The sequence below is a fragment of the Symphodus melops genome (assembly GCF_947650265.1).
Source record: "Symphodus melops genome assembly, chromosome: 8".
Taxonomy (NCBI): domain Eukaryota; kingdom Metazoa; phylum Chordata; class Actinopteri; order Labriformes; family Labridae; genus Symphodus; species Symphodus melops.
Genome location: NC_136698.1, coordinates 9,858,019 through 9,881,881, shown reverse-complemented (window position 1 = coordinate 9,881,881; position 23,863 = coordinate 9,858,019). Strand labels below are relative to the sequence as shown.

The window sequence follows — 23,863 nt, the reverse complement described above, 5'->3', positions numbered from 1 at the left end:
AACTAAACCTTAAAGGATTCAAATAGTTTTTGACCTGCATTTGCATCCAAGAAGTTTGCGCTAGAAGACACTGGAAACTGAAAAAAAATATATAAATAATCCATTAACAGTGTTTGCAAGATGAGTCTTTGTTGCAAGACACCAACAGACTTATTTTTTTCCCAGTTGGAGATTTTTAGGCATCTATATTATTTTGTCTAAATCTTGACAGCTGTAAGACAACAGTGTGTGACTCGGAAGTGCAGTAGTGATTCTTCATTAAATGCTAAAAATGACATGGTGTTTGGAGTCTGTCTCTAAACTAAAACAGACTGTAACTGTATCTACATACTTAGTCTGTCCACCTGATAAAAGCATAGTATGAAGTAAAATAGCCATGACATTTTGAAATGTGGCTTCTCTGTTTATTTTAGGCATCCTGGGACAGTTTTTTAGGGGGGTTCAGACAGGTTTCTGTGCTTCTCTGTCTCTTTCATTTTTTTTTTGTTTTGTCTCTCTGTGTGTAGCAGGAATGGCAAAAGCAGAACTGAGAGCCATTAAGTTGAGGAGGAACTGTATTAGAAGTCTTGTTCCCTGGGAAAGCTCCCAGCTGAGACGGGGCGGCCATATTGGATAAACAGATGGCCGGGGAGAGGAAAGGACAGGCGAGGAGAAAAAGAGGTGAAACAAAGAGGGGAGATGAGAGAGGTGAAGAGTAGAGAAGGAATGTAGAGAGAGCAGAGGAGAGGAAAGAACAGGAAATAACAATGAGGAAGCGGTAAGGGTGGAAAATGTAAAAGGGGATGTGATTAAGGAGAGGAGAAACAGATTAAAGCAGCTGTAAGGTGAAATCATACATGTTAAACATGTTGCCAGACAGCGATTATGTACTGATGTTCTATTCTTAATCATGTCAGGGTCAAAATATGTAATCACAAAACTAAGCTATTTTACTGAACACAGATTTAACTCCTGAACTGTGCTCACACCATGTTTGGAAAGACTTCTTCTCATGCTCCCCCTTTTCTCTTATCTTCAACTTTGGACTTTTCCCAGACACAGCTAATAGGAACAATCACTTTTTGAGGCAATAGTTCAATTGTTGTGCAAACCAGCAGGCTGACCATCAAATTTAAAATTATAAAGGTATTGAATCTCAATTCAAGTCAAACATTGAGTTAAACTAAAGTACATTTATTATTTTATTGAATTGAAAGCAATTTCTCCATCAATAAAGTCTTTCATTTATTACTGTTTTTTTTCAATGAAGATAAATCTTCAATTTAAAGTATTAATTTTAAACATGTTTGTGCTGGGTTGGTGTTCAAAATACATGTTTTTCTTTTTACTACATACTCAATTTTAATAAAACCACAGCACAGTGTTGTTTAATGGAAAAGTAATTGAACAATGCAAATTTAATTAACATTTACTTTGTTCATTTGAGCTTAATGACTGCATTTTATAGGTTAAAGGACAAAAAGCTTTGCTCTTCTCCCTCCCTGATATTTTTAGATCAGTCTTCTTAAGTCCCCCAACTAAATTTGAAAAAGTCTACAAAATACTTAAATGCACGAAAATATGAAAACAAACCAAAAAAAATAACCTTAAAACACAACACAAGCATTAGAATTATTTTGCACTCTGACTGCTTCTCCACCAGATCATTCCACTCCTCTTAAGCGTCTGTCTGTCAGTCAATCACTCAGTTTGACAGATCCCTCGGGTTCTGCAGGAGGGGAGGGTGATGTTCACATCTCACACCTGAATATTCTCCACTTATAGATTTACCTGAGTGAATACACTGATGCCCCACTCTGCCCTTCTGCATAATCCCCCCCCCCAAATATTACATGAATTTACTTTGGTGAAATTACATCGACACCACCCTCTTGTCCTGTTCAGACTAGAAGGTCTTTTTTTGTTTGTTTTGCTGCTCATTCACGCTTTCATACACACACCTTGTATATTCCATGACCTATTCAGGAGCAGTTTAGTTTCAAGGTACATGCAACTGTGTGTGTGTGTGTGTGTGCGTTTGTGTGAGACAGAGGGAGGGGGAGATTTTCCCCTGCCCTGCTTTGACCGCTGAAGCACCTTTTCTTTTTTTTTCTTCACACCTCATAACAGAGTGGAAATTAATAAGCCGTTTTAGGCATGATCTGTGAACCCCGGGAAGTGGTATACCTATACCAGCTTTCCCATTACACACACACACACACACACACACACACACAGATTCATAGCTGTATAGGCTGCAATGTCTGTCTTGTCATAGAGGTCAACAGTTCCCCCCTTGCAACAACCTCCCCTCCCAACACCCCAATCCTGACAAACTGCAAGCGTGATGGGGTTGGCGCCTGCTTGCAGTTGGCAGAGATTTGTAACCGTGTCCCTGGTCCATTGCATTTGAATTATTCGGCAGGTTGTGACACTCCCCTAACACACACACACGCACATACACACACACACACACACACACACACACGCACACACACACAAAACATAGAAAGCTTGCTTTACTTTAGCTGGTAGGAAAGGTGTATTAAAGGATTTGTAAGAAAAAGAGCAAACAGAAATGGAGGTGGAGTTTAAATTAGATCAAGAAGAAGTAAGGAAATGCAAAGAGAAAAAGAGGATTGAAACTTTGAGAGAAAGCAAGACTGATTAAAAGATGCAGAGTGAGTGAGTGACTATTAGTGGGAGTGAGAGACAAAGTCGGATGTGGAGTTAGAGATAGAAAGAGAGAGATTTATGTGTGCAAATAGAGGAGGAAGTCTATGAAAAAATAGAGACAGAAGGCAAATACTAGAGGACACATCGAAGGAGAGAATGGAGGAAGTGAGGAAAAGGGGAAGGAAAGATGAACAAAGACTGTAAGAGGCAAAGACCAAGGGCAAGAGAAGGAGGAGGAAGAATAGAGGGCGCAAAGTGAAGGACAACAGAGAAGGGTGTTAGTAGGGGGTGAAAAGAGGACTGTAGGTTGGGAGGTGGGGGGTATAAGGGGGGGAACAGGTGGAAGGTTAATGGGCCTGGAGCGGATCCACCAGACGCTCTTGGGCTTGATATATGGGCGCAGAGCCCAGCGCGGGGCGTAGGTTTTCAAAGATATATTATTTCATTTGAGGAGCAGCACCATTCTGGCCGACAACCCCACCCACCCTCACCCCCCACCTTCCACCAACAACCCCCCCCCCCCCCCCCCCCCAAGCCCAGCATTTGTCCGATGATAGATGACACGCCCCCTCCCTCACCCTGACAGACACACACAAATACATATCCAGTATTGTCCTCTCCTTACACGTGTGTGTGAGGGCAGTTTGTCCTGATACTTCTGTATCTGTACTGTTTTGTTGGTAGAACCAATAGACTCATCTACATTGCAACTGATTCAGCCTCTGTCTTTCTTCCTTCTTTCGCTAACCCATCCCCTCTGCTGTCTGTCTTTCACTGAGGCTGCTGGCAGGTCTTATGGCAGCCTGTGTGTTTTTTTTTAAGTTGCTATTTTAGTGGTAACAATATCTGTTTGATCATCAGCACAGGGAAAGAGCAGGAGTTTTGGGAGGGAAAGGGTTGCAGGGGAGGGGAGTGTGTGGTGGGGGTTCACAAAGGCCTCTTTTCATTCATAAATTATTGACCATTTTGAAAGACATCACTCACTCTTTTTTTTATAAATATTGTAAGTTGGCCCTGTAGATTTTTTTTTTGTCAGTTCCACCAACAGATAATGGAAAAAGTTGAATTTTGGATCTGTTTTCACAGCACAGCATGTGGTCGATCTGATTTAACAGAGACTGTTCTGTATCTGGAAAGCTACAAAGCTACGGCACTCATGAATGGAAGCTGTACCTTAGCAATGTACTGGAAACATGGAGCACTACCAAAACACATAAAATATATACCTAATGTATGTATCTCAGGAGGTTTAGTATTTGGATATGTCATTTTTCCACTGTTTGCAACATGGCAAGGATCCATATCGAATTTTATTTCCTGGCATTCTCAAAGTCTGCATGTTTTGATTTTGAAGGCATCGATGCTTTTGCTTTTTGACAGCAGATAACTACTGATCTGACAATAATCAAATTGGCCAAGGTCCTCCTCACGTCCCCTGATAGTTGTAGTCTTTAAGACGCAGTTTTTCCAAATACTGGATTGGTCCCGTAGGTTCAACCCCAGGGGACTGCAGGAGGCCGGAAGGAAGAACAGGAAACTTGTTAAAAGAAAAGATTTAAGGTTGCCCGTCCCAGAGGAGCTGCAGCCATAAGGGGACAACGGGGGTTGGGAGGTTTCGACATGAGCAAAGTCTGCTCATCTACTTGTTGCTTTGATGAGGGATGAAAGGCTGTCATGAGGTACAAGTTTACAGAGCTCCAGGCAATGATGGACTCCACAAAAACGTTTCCTCTTCCTTGTACTTCTTCTGCCTCTCTTGTTGAACATTTAACCTGTATTTCACTCATATGTAGAAATAGGTAATGTAGTACTCTTATTGAAAGAAGTCAAGACCAGTAAAGAGATGGATCAACCCACTCACGCCCATTAACCTGCAGAAAAGATCTATCTATCTATCTATCTATCTATCTATCTATCTATCTATCTATCTATCTATCTATCTATCTATCTATCTATCTATCTATCTATCTATCTATCTATCTATCTATCTATCTATCTATCTATCTATCTATCTATCTATCTATCTATCTATCTATCTATCTATCTATCTATCTATCTATCTCATCAACCCACTAGCGTTATAGTGGGGGAGGAAACGAAAACCCCAAAAAAATAGCCCCCACCCCTTCTGTAGTTTTTCATTTTCAGGCAAGTTAACACAGCCTGATTCGCATTTGTGAGCACTTTGGGCATTCGACAGAAGAAGAAGCAGGTTTTGTTTAAGTCTTGTTTGAGGATGATCAGGGTAAAAGCCTTTTTTATTGGCAGGTCATGCTGCTTGTTAAGATACTGACACAGGTGACAGGGCTATGCTGTTAGCCTCAGTGGCCCCAAAATGACACAGATGTAGCTGTGTTTTTTTTTTTTTCCAGCAAGTTGCCAAGAGTCAGTCAAATCAGCACAGTGCGAGAGGGGAAGTGGGAATGAAAGACAGAGAAAATAAAGAAAACAAAGTGGATATGGAGACTTGATTTAGTTTTCCGGGCCACTAACAAATCAACTCAACAGCATGCAAACACTTTACACTATTCGACAAAGTACAAAGCAACTTTCTTCCTCCCTCATCCTCTCTACTGTAAAATCTACAGTTTGGGCAGGAACCTCTCCAAAGAGCCTGCCATCAGAAAAGTCTGCAAGCCAAAGAGTAGTGCTCACAGTTTCCTGAAACAAAGGGCACATTTAAAAAGTAATTCTTGCATACAGTATAGTTCTTTGCAGGATTCTTTTGGTTTGGTGGCTGAGGGTGTTGATATGTTGTCAGGCGGGTGGTAAATATACAGACAGAAGTGCCGGCATTTTGCTTCTAAATAGCTCTCAGCTATAAGGTTTCCCTGAGGTCAAAGGGGACGAGGTGTGGCTGCTGCAGCCTTACGCCGACCCTCAACCTCTAAACTAAACTCAACACACAAAAGTATGCAAACCTGTCAGCTAATTTATCTTACTATTCTACGCCTGCCTGCATTGCGCTGCCATAAAAAAACACAGTCTAGAAACCATCAAAGCATAGATAGCTTTAAAAAAAAAAAAGAGCATCTATAAGAGTTTCACTATGGATAAAGAAACCAACAGTTGACAGTGATTAATATTTGGAGGTTAAGCATTTTGAAGTGTGGAATCATTTAGTAGAGTTATTTAAAGGCTGATTCTTGTGTATCTTAAGGAGCGCTACAGGAAGACTACATGCACAAATTTTGCTCATCTAACTGTATTCTGAAACACTGCATTTTAACTGGCTTAATAGAAAACAAATAAATACAAAGTGGTCTCAGCTTCTAATGTTCCGATGTTGCGTGGCCTCAATTATCTGCGTGTAATCCAGTCTGCCTGGAGGTTGTGCCCATGTCTGCCACTTTCGTCACCCGGTTGTCAGCAGTTGTCCCCCAATGTCTATTTCTGATGCTTATTTACAGCTTGTCTATTCTGAACGGGGAGTAGGGAAGCACGGAGGGGGTTGGAGGTCCAGGAGACAATAGATAAGACAGTGGTGGAGCTGAGTCGACAGCTCCCCAGCTAGTTTTACACTTTAAGAGTGGAGGGGTATTTATATTCAGCTGGGAAGGCGGGTTATTGAATTTGCACAGTGATGACTGATGCATGCAGTGTACAGGGGTAACAGTAGACATTGTGGTTGTGGTGTGACGACAAGTAAGAAATTTCAATGGGGCCGCACGCCAAACAACAACCCGACTGAGAAGATGGCGTCTCCCCAACCAGCAAAGTAGGACAAAGACACCTGTTCCTTGTCCCTATACTTCTCTTATGGTTTTAATTTTGCCCTTGCTCTACTTTTTCTTTTCCACCAGACCAAGACTTTTTATTACTCTCACACCATTCCCTCTTCCTCACCTCTCAATCTGTCAATCTCTTTCTTCCTTTCTTCCAAAATGCCATAACTGCAAACCTGGCACTAGCCACGGTTAAATGATTCCACACGTGAAATAAAGGCACAGTGCTTATAATAGGCATTACAGACTGCGTTCTTTATGGATTGCACCCTTTCAGAGGGGATAAAAAGAGGCTTTTCAAGCAAGCTGTAACAATGACGAGCAATAAACCAAATATGCTGAAAGGAGACTTGCCGAGAAAGGTGTTGACAACATCGTTAAACCTGTAGAGAAATGAACCAGGGGTACCGAACAAAAACCAAAAGAGACTCTGTTTCAGGTGGCAAGCCGCAGAGTCACCTTCCCTTTGGCCAAAACATTATAGGCCACATGTTAAACCGCACTCCCCATAAGCAGCACCAGCACCACTAGAGCCTGCTGCAGAAGGGCTACATAGAGACATCTTTCTCTTAACACAATTCACTCATGGCAGGTTCTGTCAGATAAAGCTTGGAGATGCACTTCAGGGACAAGCAGGGCTCCATCTGTTCTGTGGCACTGTGGTTTTGATGCAGCGTCTTCCTTGTACTTTGACTGTTTACATATCACACAAACTCCGGAAATGCTCAATTAGTTAATTCAGATATTTAATTTGTGCATCAAGGGATGTGATCCCTATGATCTCTGGAGCTGTGCCATATTTGAATTCACAGCTGTCTGCTGTGAAATTTACCACCTAACCCCCCCTTAACACCCCCCCCCCCATCTAAAAAAAAAAAAAAGAAAAAATCCACACCCATCCCAAGCACTAATGGTCTGAGTTACCCCCGCTCTCTCAGACAGAAGCATCACTGCATTAGTCTCTGCATTTTAAAACAGCTTTGGTCGTCTGCGCTGCGTTAAGGTATACTGCATATATGTGCGTTTGCGGATGCGTGTGTGTAGATGTGTGTGAGACAGTTAATGAGGAATGTCTGCTGTTCTAAATAATACAAGAGAGGGGGACCTTTAGCTTGTTGTCTTCTTTGTTTCCTCCCTTTCTTGACTTCCCTTCCTCTTAATGCCAGACAGTCTGTCATTGAAAGTCACACAGACACATCCTATTGCACTTTACAGAAGAAAAAAAACAACCTTTTTTTCTCACAGGACATCTAACAGAGTTAGACTTATTAAATATAATGCAGAACTCAACTTTTACCTAAAACACGCTGAGAAATCCACACATTTTATATCCATAGCTACATGCATACACACTAAACATCTCTTGCCCTTATACTGCATCCCCTCCACCTCCACTTCACAATCTGCACACAAACACAAGTCATAAATTGCAGCATTAACTCAAATAATGATTGCACTGCATTGAAAACTCAATGGCTGGGGCTTAATGCCCATGAATCGCCAGGTAGATTAAGCTCTGGGTGTGTATTTGTGTGTGCTTCGTGAGTGTGTACGGTGCATGGGGGTGTTAATGGATCAATAGGAGTTCTATGATCAGTACCTCACAGACAGAAACCTCACAGACAGTCTGCTCACACAACATATATTGTATTTGGATGGCATGCATTTACACTGTCTGCAAAAAACAGAGTGGAGGAGCGGGAACGGAGCAGGCTGGAGGCAGCATGTGTGTGTACTGTATGTAAGTGTGTTTAAGTGCACAGGTAAAGATATTACTCTCATGCATTTGTATGTGTGTGTCCGTGTTAGTACGCCTGTTTTAAGCTGATTGCATCTGTGTGTGCATGTGTGTTGGAGTGAAAGAGGAGGAAGGGTTACTTTTGGGAGATGCTGTTCCCTGGGCTGCATCTGTATTAGTGATCTAATGTTCATGTGAATAATTGATTAGGACCTCTCTGTGTTTTTGATAATTAGTTGATAGCTTCTTAGCTCTAAGCCCTAAGATTTCATGTATGTGTGCGTGAGGGAGAGGAAGTATGAGACGGTGTGTATGTGGTGGGGGGTAGGTAGTCCACATCTAAAGGTATCCTGAAAACAATAGCTCTCATGAAGAAAAAAAAAGTTTCCTCTAAGCCATGCACAAATGGATTAGCTTTCTTCTGAAATGAGGCAACACTACTTTTTTTTTTCACATAACCTCATTTAATTTTGTAGTCTTTATACCTATGATCTCTAAAAAAGTAAAGAAAAAACTTCAGACGAACCTTTTCAGAGATTTCATGCATGGTTAAAATTAGAAAAGCTGCAGAACCATGAAATTTCAGATTTTCTACATATTCACTTAACAAACCAGCCAAAGCCAACAACAATAAACATTGCATGCATGAAAAGATATCTATTGATATTCATGTCTTGCCTCTCAGTGGTCCCCTGCCTTATTGATTTTCTATCTTTCATATGCTTATTCATCAAGTAAAAACAGAATAGGAAAGTTTCAGCACGCTTAGTTCATACTCAAATCCCAGCACTGAAGTAAAGGGTTTGTTGCCACCGTCTGCGACCTTGAAAAATAAAGATGTTCTGCTGCAAACACAGACCCATAGAGATACTTTGTTTTTTTTGTGGCGTCTTGCATGCATAGAGCGGTTTCTTGCAGATGTGTGTGTGTGTGTGTTTAGCTGGCTCATGCTTACAATATGATAAGTGCTTTAATCTATCCAAGGATTATTAGATTATCATTAAGCACATACATTGCTTCAGTGGTTTGTGACAAGAGACAGCTACAGCATTTCCTGTGTCTTTTAGTGGCCTTGCATGACCGCATTGCTGAAACAGAGCAGGAAGACCTTATTAAAAGGACATCTTGTTTCCTCTTATCTGGACAAGCTAAGTACAAAGGGATGCTGTTTAGGATAAAAGGTCGAATAGGGGGGCAACTAGAAGAAGAGGGCACATCCAATCACAGACTGAGTTTTTGTTTTCTCCTTTTAAATCTATGCTCGGGACAATGAAGAATGTCAGGATGTGACGGACGACAAGATGTAAAGATGAGGAGAGGGAGAAGAGCATGGCCCATCAAAAGCAGAGTGTTCCCAGGGTCAAAGGTCAATCTCTAGAGTCGGTTAATGTAGTCACCGTGGGAACCGATCAATCTCAGGGCTGCATCTGTATTGATTAGACATTGGCACACACACACACACGTTTTTTTTTTTTTGATACACACGCCACGCAGCTTCCATTTACAATTACAAAGTGTTGTCTGCTCTAAGTCAAACAAAAAGGGAGTTTAAATGCATTGTTAGGCACAGATTCAATCAAAACAGCTCAACTAAACGGCTGTGGAGAAAACTGGGTGACAGAAACTAGCAAGTAGAAAGAAAGTTCTTTCTTCGTCCTAAGCTTGTATTTGAAAGGAAGACATTTGTTGAGAATGTTTATAAAATTATGCTCAATGGAATAAATGGTTCTAACCACAATAAACATATATACAAACTGGTTTGTTTCTGAAGATCAATTTATTCTAAGTAAAGACAAAAAGCCCAATTGATGCCAAACAAAATTCTTCAAACTTTACTTTGAAATCCAACATGTAAAGGCATCCTGGCTTTTGTTCATATCCAAGTTGGTTTGATAAATGAACATATTCTAAAGACACAACAATGGTGATATTTTGTGAACTCACAGATGGCATGTGGCATCTCTGCGGCTGGTAAGGGACATAATAACAGTCTAAGGTTTCTGAGTGCTCAGTCGGACTTAAACCCACAGGCATTCTGCACTACCTGATACGTAGGATTAGAGATACATGCAACCAACAAACAGGTGCCAGTGACATGAACTGTTGATCAGCATGCACACAATGATATATACACCATGTAGTGTGCCATGTTTAAGTTCAGTTTTTTTTTTTTTGTCTGTGTCTATATTAGTTTAAGGTCAGTCTGAATGATTAAGATGCTACATTTTATCAGTTGAGTTCTCATGTCAGGTGAAGTTGCATTTAAACAAAACAGATTCAATTTGCTTAAATCTTGTCTCACACCCTTGTCTTATGTTTGGAAAACTCAAGTTGCGCTCAGCCAGCTAAGCTGTATCTAGTATTATCATTCTTCTCCTCAGGCCCCCGGCCTCTCAGCTAGCAGCTCCACCTGCCACCTGCTCATTTTCCCAGTATTCTTATCATCGTGCCGTCGGTCGGATCGAGGCCTGAATGAACTCTTGGCCACAATAAACAAGAGCTGGTTAGGGGGGAAGTGAGGTGTGGGATAAAACTTTTTACTCTCACCCAACTCTGTGTGGGAGGAGTATGACATAGTTTGGAACATGGACACCCAAATGAATCCTCTCCCCCACCCATCAGGTCACATAGCTGGGACATCCCAGGGATTTTGTCACTCACTCTGTTGTTTTTTTTTCCAATGCATGTAACTCTATTTGTGGCTTTTGAAAGTTATGGCTGCCAAAAAGGATTTGCAGTGGGGATTCGCGAAGCATTTGCTGCTTCATTTAAAAAAGATAAAGTCAGTGGTGACTTGTTGTGCCCCTCGTTGGTCTTTTGTTAAGATACTAGGAAAGGAAATAAACAGTTTGGTGGTTAGATTTGATGTCAGCTTAGCAGGGTTTCACATGCCTACGCATGACCACTCCAACCACTCATTGATTTTGGATACATTGATGACCAATTAGTTGAACTGAATTCTATTGTTGGTGATGAAACCGCACACTGAGACTCTTTTTAATTAAATCACCAAACTAAACTGGAGCAGCACGGCATAATTAAGCGTTCGCGACACTGTGAGAACAACAGGCGCTGTTGTAGGTGAATTAATGCCTGTTCCCAGGTGAATACAGGGCCTGTTTGGCTCAAGGCGAACAGATGCCAAGACAGGACTGCACCAAAGAACGGCTGCTAGAGACACTAAAGCATTGATGTCGGCTTCAAACCTCACCTGTAGTACTCAGAGACAGCATTGATTCTTGTCCAGCACAGAGAGACGGAAAGATGGAAGCACAGCTATTGTTTATGTACGAGCCGTTTGAGGCTGATAAACTCACAGTCTGCGTCTGAGTGAGTGTGTATTTGTGTGTTCTCCCCCCGCGTTAGAAAAAAAAAAAGCGTGATTCTCTCCATTCATTAAGGCTCCACAGAAGGAGATTCCATTAATCTGTTCATTAGGCAACATCAAAAATGGAACTACTTATTAAAATCAGATCCAGCTGTGTACTCTCGTTAAAGCCTGCCGTAGCGCACAAAGCTTAACAATGCTCGTGGCACTCGACCAGAAACCCGGCCACGAGAAAGGGGGAAAGGATTGGACAACATTGGCCTGTTTTGACTCAACACACCATGATAATTGCTCTACTCTTAGCAGGGGGCTATGAATAAACATTACTTTTGTCAGGGAGAGTCTGAATGCTCGATTTCCAATTAATTTACATTTGCCCAGAAATGGAGGAATGAATATCTGCTCTTAATCATTATGTTTTATTTTCTCAATTTCCCCCAAGTCTTTTCTCATTCTCTCATTCCCTGTCTGGCACTTTCATTCCTCTTCTAACCCACGCTCACTTTCCTTTTCTACCTCTCCCTCTCTCTCTGGAAAATCCCATTAATCTTAGGCAGTGGTTTTGAACAAAAGCTATGGGCTAAGCGATTGATCCTGGCATTGATCCCACTCGCCTGAACGATCATAAAGGTGTTAAATTGGTTTCTTGGAGGATATGTATTTTTTATTGCGGGCTGCTTCAAGTAGAAGTTCCTGCATGGTGTTTCACTCCTTTTTTTTTTTTTCACCAAACACTAGTGATGATATTGAAATATTAAAAAGATCACACCTTGAAAAGTAGCCTTAAATGTGGATTTTGAGGTCTGTTTGAAGTGATTTTCTGAGGGGTGCCATTTTTGCATCAGCGCTAAACTCAGAAGCTTATATTTATTATGCATTTTGTTGAATCCAAGGATAGGTAGAGATTTTGGGATTGTCCAGATGTATACAGATCAAAAATGTGGAAAACTGTTTCACATATTTCGCTGGAAATTATTCTGTGAATTTACACCTTGTTAATTAATTGGTACATTTTGACTCCAGACAAAAAATGTTAGGGTTAGGGTTGGGTTTAAAAAAAAAAAAAAAAAAAGATTGTGTCATTTTCACCCAAGATCACAGTAAGCCTTAAATTATTGGATAGTAAGGTTGTGTTATATTTCAGTACTTTCCGAAGCAAACTACGTCTTTGTCGTCTTTGTTTCTTCTATACCAGCAAATGTTTTCATTCTTTCATAAACCTTGAGTCTGCTGCTCATGGGAAAACAATTCAGAGCAAAAATCCAATATTGTATGAAAAATATGGAAACATTTCCACTTCACCTTCAAAGAAGTTCACTTCTTCAATTACAGGTGTATTACTAAAGTTTTCTATTTACAACATGTCTTTCAAGTCAAAAAAAAAAAAGAAAAACCGGAGAACCGAGAAGTTTGACTTTGTCAGAGATTTTCTTTCTTCCCACTTCAGGACAGTACAGGTATTATAATGCATTAGTCTGGCAAAAAAGCAAGTGCTGTACCTAACTTTTACAACATGTGTGAATATTTATCACAACAAGGTGTGATAAACTTTACACAAACTTTGGCATGCTATGCATAACACGTGCCATATATATTATGTACTCGCTTGCACATGTGAATATAAATAATAATTCTGAGGCAACAGCATGAATTGAGATTGATGTCTGAATGACTTTCCATGCAACAGGCCTGTGTTAACAGTTAACAGAGAAAGTTTGTAGTGTGTAATGTGTATCACAAAGCAGAATGCGGAAGTGAGAAAGTCTGAGGGATTAACGGCACAACAAGATTGTATCCTTCTGAGTCATCATTGCGGGAAACTGTAAATTAGAAATTAGGTTCTCTTCATTTTCCATGCCCTTGTTTGCAAGATAAGAATGAAAGATTAAACCAAGTCTCTGTGACGCGGCTCCTGGTGAGTTCAATAGACTGCTCATTTGAACCTTGTCCTGTCACACTTCGAATAAATCAGATTCAGAAATGTTGTCAGACACTGGCAATCAGCCAATGATTTATTGACTGAAGTGGCTATATTCCCATTCAGGTTTACAGGACTTGCATGTGTAAAAGAAACGAGACGAAGATGTTGTTGACTCCATGTCAGAAAGTTCATGTTATCTGAGTTTACATGCTGCAGATCTTGTTAGATCAGGTGCCATGAGGGTTGCTCATTCGAATGAGCAAAGGAAGAGCTTGTCAGGGAAACAGCTCGTGTCGTAGGAACTTAAAAAGGTCAGCGGACTGAACCCCAACCCCTGGCCCGCCCTCACGCCTGTCTGTCTGTCACCGGTCCCCCTCTTCCAGGCGGGGGATCCCTTGTCTCGGCAGCTATTGCCCGCCATCACCCCCTCTGAGCCGCCCCCCACCCCCCTTTGATGACCCGGGCCTCTTGTCAGAGAAGAGCTTCCAGGCAGGCAGAGTGAGGACAGCCCTTTGATGAGGACCCCGACACTTGCCAGCAACACTGACATGCAGGGGTGGGGGTGGTGGGGGGGTGGTCCTTTGAAGAGCCTGGGTCTTATATGTATTCGTTCATCGGTTCCCACACACACTCATGCACAGTGAGACACGTGCTTCCAGGCTAGATGGTGAAACACAGAAAAGAGGATTGGGGATCAGTGTAGGGAGCGTTCTCTCTGATGGTTTTAATGAAGGCATTTGAATTTTTTGCGTGAGACGCCTTCAGTGCGGGACTACAAAAACCCCCTCAAATGTATGGGAAGGAGAAGAAGGGAGACAAGAAAGAGTGAATGATGCTGTCAAGATTGTTAGAAAAAGTCACAGTAACTTTGTTGTGTTGTGACATTGGACAAATTAAAGAGAAACGGGATACACGAGGCATTCCAACATTTGATACTGTGGATGTCTTCCTGCTTTTTTGTTTATTATTTATCATCACGTTTTAAACAGTTTAGGTTGGCCATGATAGTGTCATAATAGAAGTGAAGTGAGTAAAAAAATGTTTTATTTTTATTTATTATTGGGTTTACATAGCTTCAGAGGACAAACTTAAAAAGTATAGTCAATAAATTACATCTAAATAATGCTAGCCGTTAGCATGGCTGGGGTATGTTGGCGTTCATGCCCTCTTACAGTGTGCGTCTTGCTTTTCTCTGTTAATATTATTGGGTAGTTCTTGTTTTGTCTGTCTCACAGGTAAACAGACAATGTTAGAAACCCGCCTGTAATCACTAGCCATAACAACCTCAATCAACAAGCAGCAGACTGCAGATTTGCCATGTCATACAAGCTGATAAAGTTCTTGTTGGCAGAGCTACAGTTGTTGACATCAGATTAAAGGCCATTGCAGATTTCAACAGATGGATCCCTCTATGTAATCAGACAGCACAAAAAGACATTCCTCCCAAACTCACCTCAGGCTGCACCTGCCTGTGTGCCAGAGTTTTAACATCGATCGACATTCTTCACCCTACAAGTGACACTGGCGATTAACATCACAGCCACTTCTCACAGAGCAACAAAGTCATTTACGTCACCAGAAGACCGCAGTGTGCCCAGAGAGACATCATTCCCAGTGATACCACAAAGAGCACAATGTTTGTTTATAGGAAAGAGGGGAAAGGGAGGAGAAAGAAAGGATTTTCCTCATTCCTCCCATCTCAATGTGGCCCTTTTTTTGTCTGTGTCTGACTATGTGGACTAATGATTAACACAGCCAGTCCTGGGAAGAGACTAACTGTTACAATGGAGGGGGTTGTTTTGGTGCAGAGAACCAACAATTGACCTGCGTTGGCTTCCCAAGCTCACCTGGTGGGTCCCTGGGAGCCAACGGCTGGCATTCAGGGGGAGAGAAAAAAGGCTCTACTTAATCATTATCATCCGTGAGATCACTCACAAACTGCTGGCAATGGGCAAACAGATAAACCTGGCAACTTTGTTACATTAGGCACGAAAGTGCAAAGTGTTTAACTGAGTGCGCAGAGGTTCACATGAGAACGCTTCACAGTGTGCACAGGGGACTTCTCAGCTTTGTCTAAGGATGAAAAATCTGATTGACCTGCGAGTGAGCTTACCCTACAAACAACTGCCTGTGATAATAACAAGCTTTCAAGATTGATGCATTCCACTCACAGAGTGGGACTTTTAATATGAGTCTGTGCAGGAAAAAAGACTTTAATATGTCAAACAACTAATAGCTCAACTTGTCCAAATATAATACATTATAACCCCAAAAAGATTGAAAATCTGTTTACACCGCCAGTACTAAAATATAATTGTGTAATTTTACTATTTGATAAAGGATTTTTTATTTTTTTTTTGTGGGGGGGGGAGTGGGAGCAATCAGCATTTAGCAGGTGTTAATTAATCAATGCGCAGCAATGACATAAAATAAAACTTTGGATTAGACATTGCACCTTTTGCATCTTTCGTATGTTTCGGTTTTTTTTTAATTATTTTTGTTATATCTGACATTTTTCATCTCTATTTTATACATTTATAATTTGCCTCTTATATTTTTTTATTATTGAAGGTCTTGCTTGTTCTGTTTTATTTTCTTTGTTAAGTGTTTTGCACCAACACACCAAGTCAAATTCCTTGTATGTGTTAATGTACTTGGCAATAAAACTACATACTACAGCACATATAGCTGTTGTAGCTGTTGAAGAAGAGACAGGCCACAGAGTTGACCGGATGTGTTTATTACTTACCAGGTGGACGATCAGATGAAGCTGCTGCAGAACTGCTGGAGTGAACTTCTCATCCTTGACCACGTATTCCGGCAGGTTGTGCACGCCAAGGAGAGCTCCATTCTATTGGTTACTGGCCAGCAGGTGAGATGGATTAATTTACAGTTATCCCCTTTACTTTTTCCTTCTGTCAGCCACGCGTCTCTCTTTCCTCAAGGGAGCCTGCAGGAACCTCTTCAATATTTGCCTTGAAGTCATATTGATCATTCAGCCACACAGGAGTCACTGCTTCATTAAAAATAGATTATGCTTATGGATAAAAACTCATGTCACCAGGATAATCCATGTTGCATTTGTTTTCTAAGTGCATGCTTCGCTTGTGGATGCATAGAGCTTCGGTTTCGCAAAGTAAGTGGGCGGACAGATAACAAATGTGGTTAAGTGTAATTTTTTTTTTTTACTGAAGCCTTTTAGAGAGATGGGAGCAGATTCTTGAATCCGGTTATGAAGGTTCTCAATGCATCTGGAGACTTGAATTACATTTTTCATTTATATAGACTTGTAAAAGGCATTGTTAAATAACAAAGAAAATACACCCATCTTCAACTAGGATTTTACCTTGAACATACACAAACAGTCAGAAACAAAAAGTAAGATGGGTAAAGATGGAAACATGAAAAGAGTAATTATAAAAAATAGAAATTAGAAGAGCCAAAGTCAAGGATAACTCACAGGTGGGGTATGGAGGACATGCATGGAGTGTGGAAATGAATGAAATGATCAGAGAAAAAGTCAAATGTCAAACAGGGTAAGAAAAAATACAAGAGTGAAGAGAAGAAAATGAGAAGAGAAACTGAAGATTGGGAATGAAAAGAAACATTGCACATTGACGAAGAAATGAACAGGGCAGAAAGAGTTAAAAAAAAAAAGAGAAGAAACAAGGAGGAGAAAAAAGAGGGAGAAGAATGGGGGAAACGAGATGATGAGGCAGTTTGACAGAACGTGAGCCGTAAGGAGGAGGAGGAGGAGGAGGAGCTGATAATCAGGGGAGGCACAGGACGGCGGTTTCGTTTGCATACTTTGGTTAATGAACAGCTGGTGTTAGGGGGGGGCAATGGGGAAATGTGTGTGTGTGTGTGTGTGTGTGTGTGTGTGTGTGTGTGTGTGTGTGTGTGTGTGTGTGAGCCTCTGAAACAGTTCATTATTTCCTATTATTTTCTGCCTGGCCAGGGGTGACAGCGCAGTGATAACACCAGGGATATTTAAAACGCAGCAGCAGCAGCATCACCTGAAGCATATGCTACACACACTCACACAACCAGTCACATAATGACTGTTAGAGCGTGTACATATTACACTGGACGTTGGAATTATTGCTCTGTGATTTTCTCTTAGAATGTGTTTTTTCTTTTTGGTTTAAGAAATACTGTATGAGTATGAGTTGCATGAGTCAGGACACAACAAGCAGATGCTAATGACTAATATGGTAAAACAGTTTTCACATTGGGTGTCCTTGTCTATTTCCTGCTGTTGTGAGTGGCAAAACTGTTGAAATGTGTTGGTGAAAAGCTGGGTCTCTAAATGTTACAACGTTCAACTGTTCTTTTAACGACATATTAATGTTTAAAGTGTTTTCTTATGAAGGGAGAAGAAAAAAACATTTTAGGACGCTGATGTTAAAAAAAGTCTAATCTTGGTTTTATATTACATTATTTTTCTTTCATGAGCCACCTGTCAAGTGTTGAGAATTAGCATGTGTGCTAAATCGCTTGAACCATGCTTCATGTCATTGTGATGTCAAATGTTTTTCATTTTATTTTGCCCTAAACAGGTGACTTGCTCAAATTAAAACATGTTTCTCCCCTTTTGCATCCCACCAGTCACCCTCTGCTCTCATATTGCCTTTTGAACATAAATCTGTGACGTTTACACAGATCACATTTACAGATGTACAGATGCCTTTCAGTTGGTTTCTGACTTCTCTTTCGCTCTTCTTCACTTGCTAATTTTGTGATTTGTCTCTTTCTTCTTGGCTCTCTGTCGCCATGTCACAAACTGTTTTGAGATATGGCCGTGAATAATTTTTTAGAGGGAGATAAAAGAAAGAGGGTTTTTTTCTTCACCCTGTCAAAGGATCAAACATACCCTGTTGCTTAAACAAATGCATGCAAACATGAAATGACACCGATTGGACAGAACACTTGAATGTTTAAGCAAGGCCTTGCAGCTTGGCAGGCTGTCTTCCCTCACAAAATGCTGATATTTTTCTGGTGAACATGAAATTCAAATGATGCAGAAATGCAAAAACAACCTCGGCCGGTCGCAGATTTCTTTGCTTTCAAACAAGGTACATTTTCCCTCGGCATCCTCCGCACACACCGAAGCTCTCTACACATCAAACTGATCTCACCTTCTGTAGTCATCTTTAATGTGCTGCGAAGATTGTTCATCGTATTCATGATGGGTTAAGATTTGAAGGTTTATTCATATATTTACTCCGTATGTCTCTCCAGGAGGGATAATAAAGTAGTATTGATTGATTGACTGATACGCAGGTCACCAGGGTTAGTGCTAAGTCTGCTATCGTGACATTATAGCGTCTTTTTCTTCTCCCTTTTACTTAAGGCTGGAAGGCAATAACCCTAGGCATCACCATCAACGGACCAATCCTTCAATGAAGTTATTTCATGCACAGTTGATTTTATGTAAATTGATTGACACCTTGGAAGGGGGGCAGTATCTGCTGCTCACCGAGTCATAACTCTTTCCCGCCTCGAAAGGTTGAAGAAGGAAAGAGAGAGGGACCAAGGAGTTGAAGATGAACTGGGAGAGAGCACAGTAGTGCAGGAAATGAAGAAAAAGGGGAGAAGAAGACCTTAAAAGAGAAGAAAAAAGATGATGTTTTTTTGTAGTTGAGCCTTTCCTTCGTCGGATAAAAATCTGGTTTTAGTTGTTCCATTTACATGACAACAACATTTCAAACCATAGGCTGTTTTTAATTGCAAATGGGGGGCTCACAGGGGCCCTCCTTCTCTCTGAGCTTTAGGAACTGCACACACCAACATCTACCTTCCCCTGGAAACCCCACCACAGTCAATTATGGTAATGAATTGTCAATAAATATAAAAATTTAATACGGTCCTGCTTACTTTGAGTGGCAGGTAAGGACTTGCCTCCCAGACAAATGTGCTGCGGCTGCAGATATGAAATGCACCTGAAAAAAAAAGGAGTATGTGTGTATTTGTGGGTGTTTGTACGATTGGACCCAAGAAAGATGGTTTTATAGGAAAGCTATCTGTCATCTATCAATCTACCTTGTTTTCCGTGTGTCAGCATGTTTTTGTTTTGCTGTATGAAAGAGAACAGAGAGCGGAGTTCAGTCTGGCAGGTCCAGTCAGTCAGAAGTGAACTCCCATGTTCTCTTTCTACACCAACAGCATGTTTTCATAAAAAAAAAAAAAACAGTTAAACTGCAAAAACCTACAGCCTGCAGCTGTTTTTTTTAACACATCCACCAGTGTCTCATACTCTGACTGACAGACCAAAGCTTTAGACTCTGTGTTGAGGGCAGTGAGGAAGGTACCAGGATGAAAAAAAATAATAATAAAAAAAAAATACATGAAGCTTAGAATAGTCCTGTCCTGTATAGGTGTCTATTTTTTTCAAATGGGGATTTTGAGATATATGTTTGTTGGTTAAAGAAACACTTGATTAAGAAGAGATAAACCGTGAAAAACTTCATATGGTAACAAATTGTGTGTTTCTGCCTTCACAGCAGTTGATCGTGCTTGGATTCACTTTGGTGCTAAAAATCTCCTAACAAATCTGTCCTTGCTTTTTCCCAGGTGGACTACGCAGTCATTGCTTCACAGGCCGGAGCAACCCTAAACAACCTGTTGAGCCACGCCCAAGAGCTGGTCGTCAAGCTACGCTCCCTGCAGCTTGACCAACGAGAATTCGTCTGTCTCAAGTTCCTGGTCCTGTTCAGCCTTGGTGAGTCTCCAAAAACCCAAAAGTGGGATGATGTAAAGAGGTGCTACAGTAAAAGATGTGGGACAATATAGGTGGGGTGCAACAATGAAAGAGAACATACATGCTTGTGGTTCTTCCCAGCAGTCTTTTTTTACAGGACAGGAAACTTTCCTATAGTAGAATTTGGAGGTCCGTCCCCAAAATTAGTATTCACACTAAAGGTAGTGGTTGAGACAGAGGCTTTAAGTCATGCAATGTGATTGAGTGAAGCAGGAAGGATTACAGAGGAAGGAAACCAAGAGTAGAGGGGCAGGGCAAAAGAGGTGCCTGGCAGTGGTAAAAGATCTATAGAGGAAGGAGGGAGGGAGAGGAAAGGAGAAAAGGAAGGAACGGGACAGGAGGTGGGAGTGAAGGAAGGAAGAGACAAGAGAGAAAGTGAGGCAGGAAGGAAAGAGGGGAGTAATGTCTCTATTCCTACATGAACATCGGAAACATTTTTGCACTCAACAATGAAACTAAAGTTTCCTTTTCTGCCAAATAACTGTAAACAAATGTTCATATGCATTTTTAGTCGCGCTTTGCTTCTTAGACATTAGCTTAAAAAGCCTAAAAAGATATTCATTGGCATTACCCAGAACAACAGAACATGAATAGAGAAGAAGCGTTAAACCAATATTGACATTATGTAAAATGTAAGTCTTGCTAACTTTTGTCCAACAGTGGTAGAATAAGGAGGAATTTCCTGTATCAACCAAATGATAGACCATAATGTATTTTTTCTTAAATGGATTGGAATGAGGATTTTTTTGTTAAATTGTTCAAAGGGGATTTTTCTCTATCCACCTCAGAGTGAGGTTTATCAGGTTGGAAAGGAAAAGAAGGAGTTAAAGGGGGATATACAATCATTTGAGGAGGGTAGGGCAGGCAGGTACAGTATCGGGAAGCATTTAGGATGGACAGCGAGGGAGGGAGCTGTGGATGGGAAGAGAGAGGGGAGCATGGGATTTGGTAAGGTAAGAGAGTTTGTAGGAGGATAAGGGACGAAAAGAAGAGGTACATTGATACGGGTTTGTGTGTGTGTGTGTGTGTGTGTGTGTGTGTGTGTGTGTGTGTGTGTGTGTGTGTGTGTGTGTGCGTGTGTGTTCAGATCCCATAGCTGCTTTCTAAGCCAAGGTCAGACAATGCCAGGAGACTGACATCTCTAACTCTGTCCTAACAAGTTAGCAACAAATGGCCTCTAAGGAATAAACTCTCACACACACATGCACACATATACTTGACAGACTATAACATGCTAAGAAACAGAAGCCAATGATGTTAAGGTGTGTTCACCAACCAGGTGCCTCTATGGCACTGTAAGCAACAGTATGATGAGTATCCACCTCCTCCTTCGCGCCCTCTCTCTCTGTCAATCTGAAATCCATGAGGGTCCCACTTTTACTTGTTTACCCCCTCTAAACAAAGAAACAGGGACTAATGAATATCTGGGTAAAAGCGAGCATACACGCAGAGGTGATCAGGCAGGATTAATGTTCAGAGAAGGAAAAGGGAGGACTGAAGAGGAGGTTTTGGGGCTGTGTATGCCTGTGTACATGTGCGCGTTTGTTTGTTCTGTGTTTTTTTTATGTGATGGGGGTGATGCTGGGGCTCAGGGTCTAAATAATTTGGCAGAAACATCATCCATAATGAAAGGCTCACCTGAGGGATGTGTATCGCCCCCGGCAGTGCCTGTTCTACGGCGGTGCCGGGGCCTCCCGCAAAAGAAGTCTGACACAGACGCTGTGGAGTGGGATGAGGGGGATCAGCGGTAGGGGTGGGAAATGAGGAAAGAGGAGGGGGGTTGAGTAATGTAAAGCCAGGAGAGTTAGGATTGATCTGATTAATATGATACACCGCTGAACACAGATGTGCGTACATGCGCGTGATTGTGTGTTATACATACATGTAGTACCTGAGGGAAAGCGCATAATGTGCTGAGATGAGAAAGCAGATGTGTGGTACGTGTGTGTATGTTCAGACACCTGCTTTTAATTAACGAGGACTGTAGTGCAACGAAGCATGAAAGTAGCTCTGCACTGACGGCTGAAGTGAACCATTTAACGTGACCACGTACTTTTTACGATTGTCCGTTTCAGGTCGATGAAATGGTGTTTACTCATAATGACAATGATGTTTAATTTCCAAAAATACAAATCTTTAAGCTGATCATGCAGTACTTTCTAAGTGTAGATTACCCCTGCTTCTCTAATTGTGTGCAATTTTCCCACTTTTTCTTCTTCTTTTCGCTTCTTGAGTTTTTTTTTCAATATTTCTTCCTCTATCTACAGTTCTCTCTCTCTCTCTCTCTCCATCTCTCTCGTTCAGTTGGTGGACCATTAATCACCTTCTCCCTGCCAGAGAAGCTCTTAGTTAAGGCGCCTGTCGATATAGACAGGGATATACATGTCACTCCAGCTTAGGGAACACACTTGTCCTGATCTGTGAGCTTGTTTGTTCTCAGCGTTGGACAGCCTTTTTTTTTTTCTAACTTCATTCTTTAATTTTTGTTGTTATTTCTCTCTGTCCCTCTCTCTTCTTCTTCTTCTTCTTCTTGTCCCCTGTCACTCTTTGTTTGTCTTAAGTGAAGGCTTTCAGCCTCTATTAGGGAGGAGATTATCACCCTGAGAGCATTGATCTCCTAAGTGTTTGTAAGACTGTGAAGCCATGATTGTGTTTGTCGGGTGTTGGTCAAGAAGCACACACAAAAACGGCAGAGAAGAGAGAGTGAGTGCTGCCTGGGTCAGAGTTCAGTAAAGGATTACTACTAGTTGTCGTATGGTGTCAGGAAACTGTTAATGGGTCTTTGATTTCCTTTAAAAGGCCTTAAGGCCTAATAGATAGACTGACAGGTTGTTTTATATATGACCGGGTGAACTGAGAGCCCAGAGGTGAGAGATGGGTCACAAGTTGAAGTTAAAAAAAAAAAGACTTGCGTATCATATACTTTCCCAATCACACTTTATATGCACAGTCAAAAGCTTTACTAGCCTGGTGTTGAGTTATAGAGAACAGAGTCTACTTCACACAGTGAGTTAGTTCTGTGATATCATGCTGCGTAAAACCTGCTGCTTATCAGCCTTTCACCCCCCCCCCCCCCCCCCCCAAAAAAAAGGAAAAAAAAAAGAAGGAAAGAAAAAATTTCAACTTTCAGCAGAAATCACACTGATGTAGGCCTGATGCACACCATCTCACATACACATTTTCCATACAGGCAAAGCCGATGCAGTGACAGAGGTCAGAGAGTGTTCAGCCAACAACCATTTAACCCAGCTCTGCAGGTCAGACCCCCTCCAGTGTAATTGGGTAAGACAGGCGCTGCCAGTCCTTGTCAGCCGAGAAGAAAACCAGAGGAGCTGCCAGAGCAGCGGGTGGTGGTAAATGCTCCCAGCGGAGAGAACAGATTTGTGGACATAGACCAAAATGACTCTCATACTGAAGCCTTTAGAGGCAAGAAAGCCGGTGAAAAAACTGATAAAAGAGTGGAGAAGTAAGGTGCTTATTTGATTCATCTTTAGTGAAGGTGTAAAGAACCCACATATGTAGTTTGATTGACATTGTAAATTACATTTTCAAGCGTTTCCCTAATACCACTTTAAGTGTTGGAATTTTTTAAGGTACATTAATTGTATCGAACAGAAATGAAAATAACTGCATCTTTAGTCTGAAGCCCCTTATTTCAGGAGCAAGGGTGCACTGGGTGATGAGTTTCAACAATGATCATGAGTTAATTGCTTGATCAATGGATAAATTATTTAGT

General features: G+C 41.3%; 1 protein-coding gene across 1 annotated transcript in view; it reads left to right on the top strand.

Moving 5' to 3' along the window:
* nr5a2 (nuclear receptor subfamily 5, group A, member 2) overlaps positions 1-23,863 on the top strand; it is a 63,821-nt gene that overhangs the window by 20,895 nt on the left and 19,063 nt on the right. The window contains exons 5-6 of the mRNA XM_079350220.1: positions 16,120-16,239; positions 19,941-20,088. Of these exons, the coding sequence (XP_079206346.1) occupies positions 16,120-16,239; positions 19,941-20,088 (268 nt within the window). The remainder of the gene's footprint in view (positions 1-16,119; positions 16,240-19,940; positions 20,089-23,863) is intronic.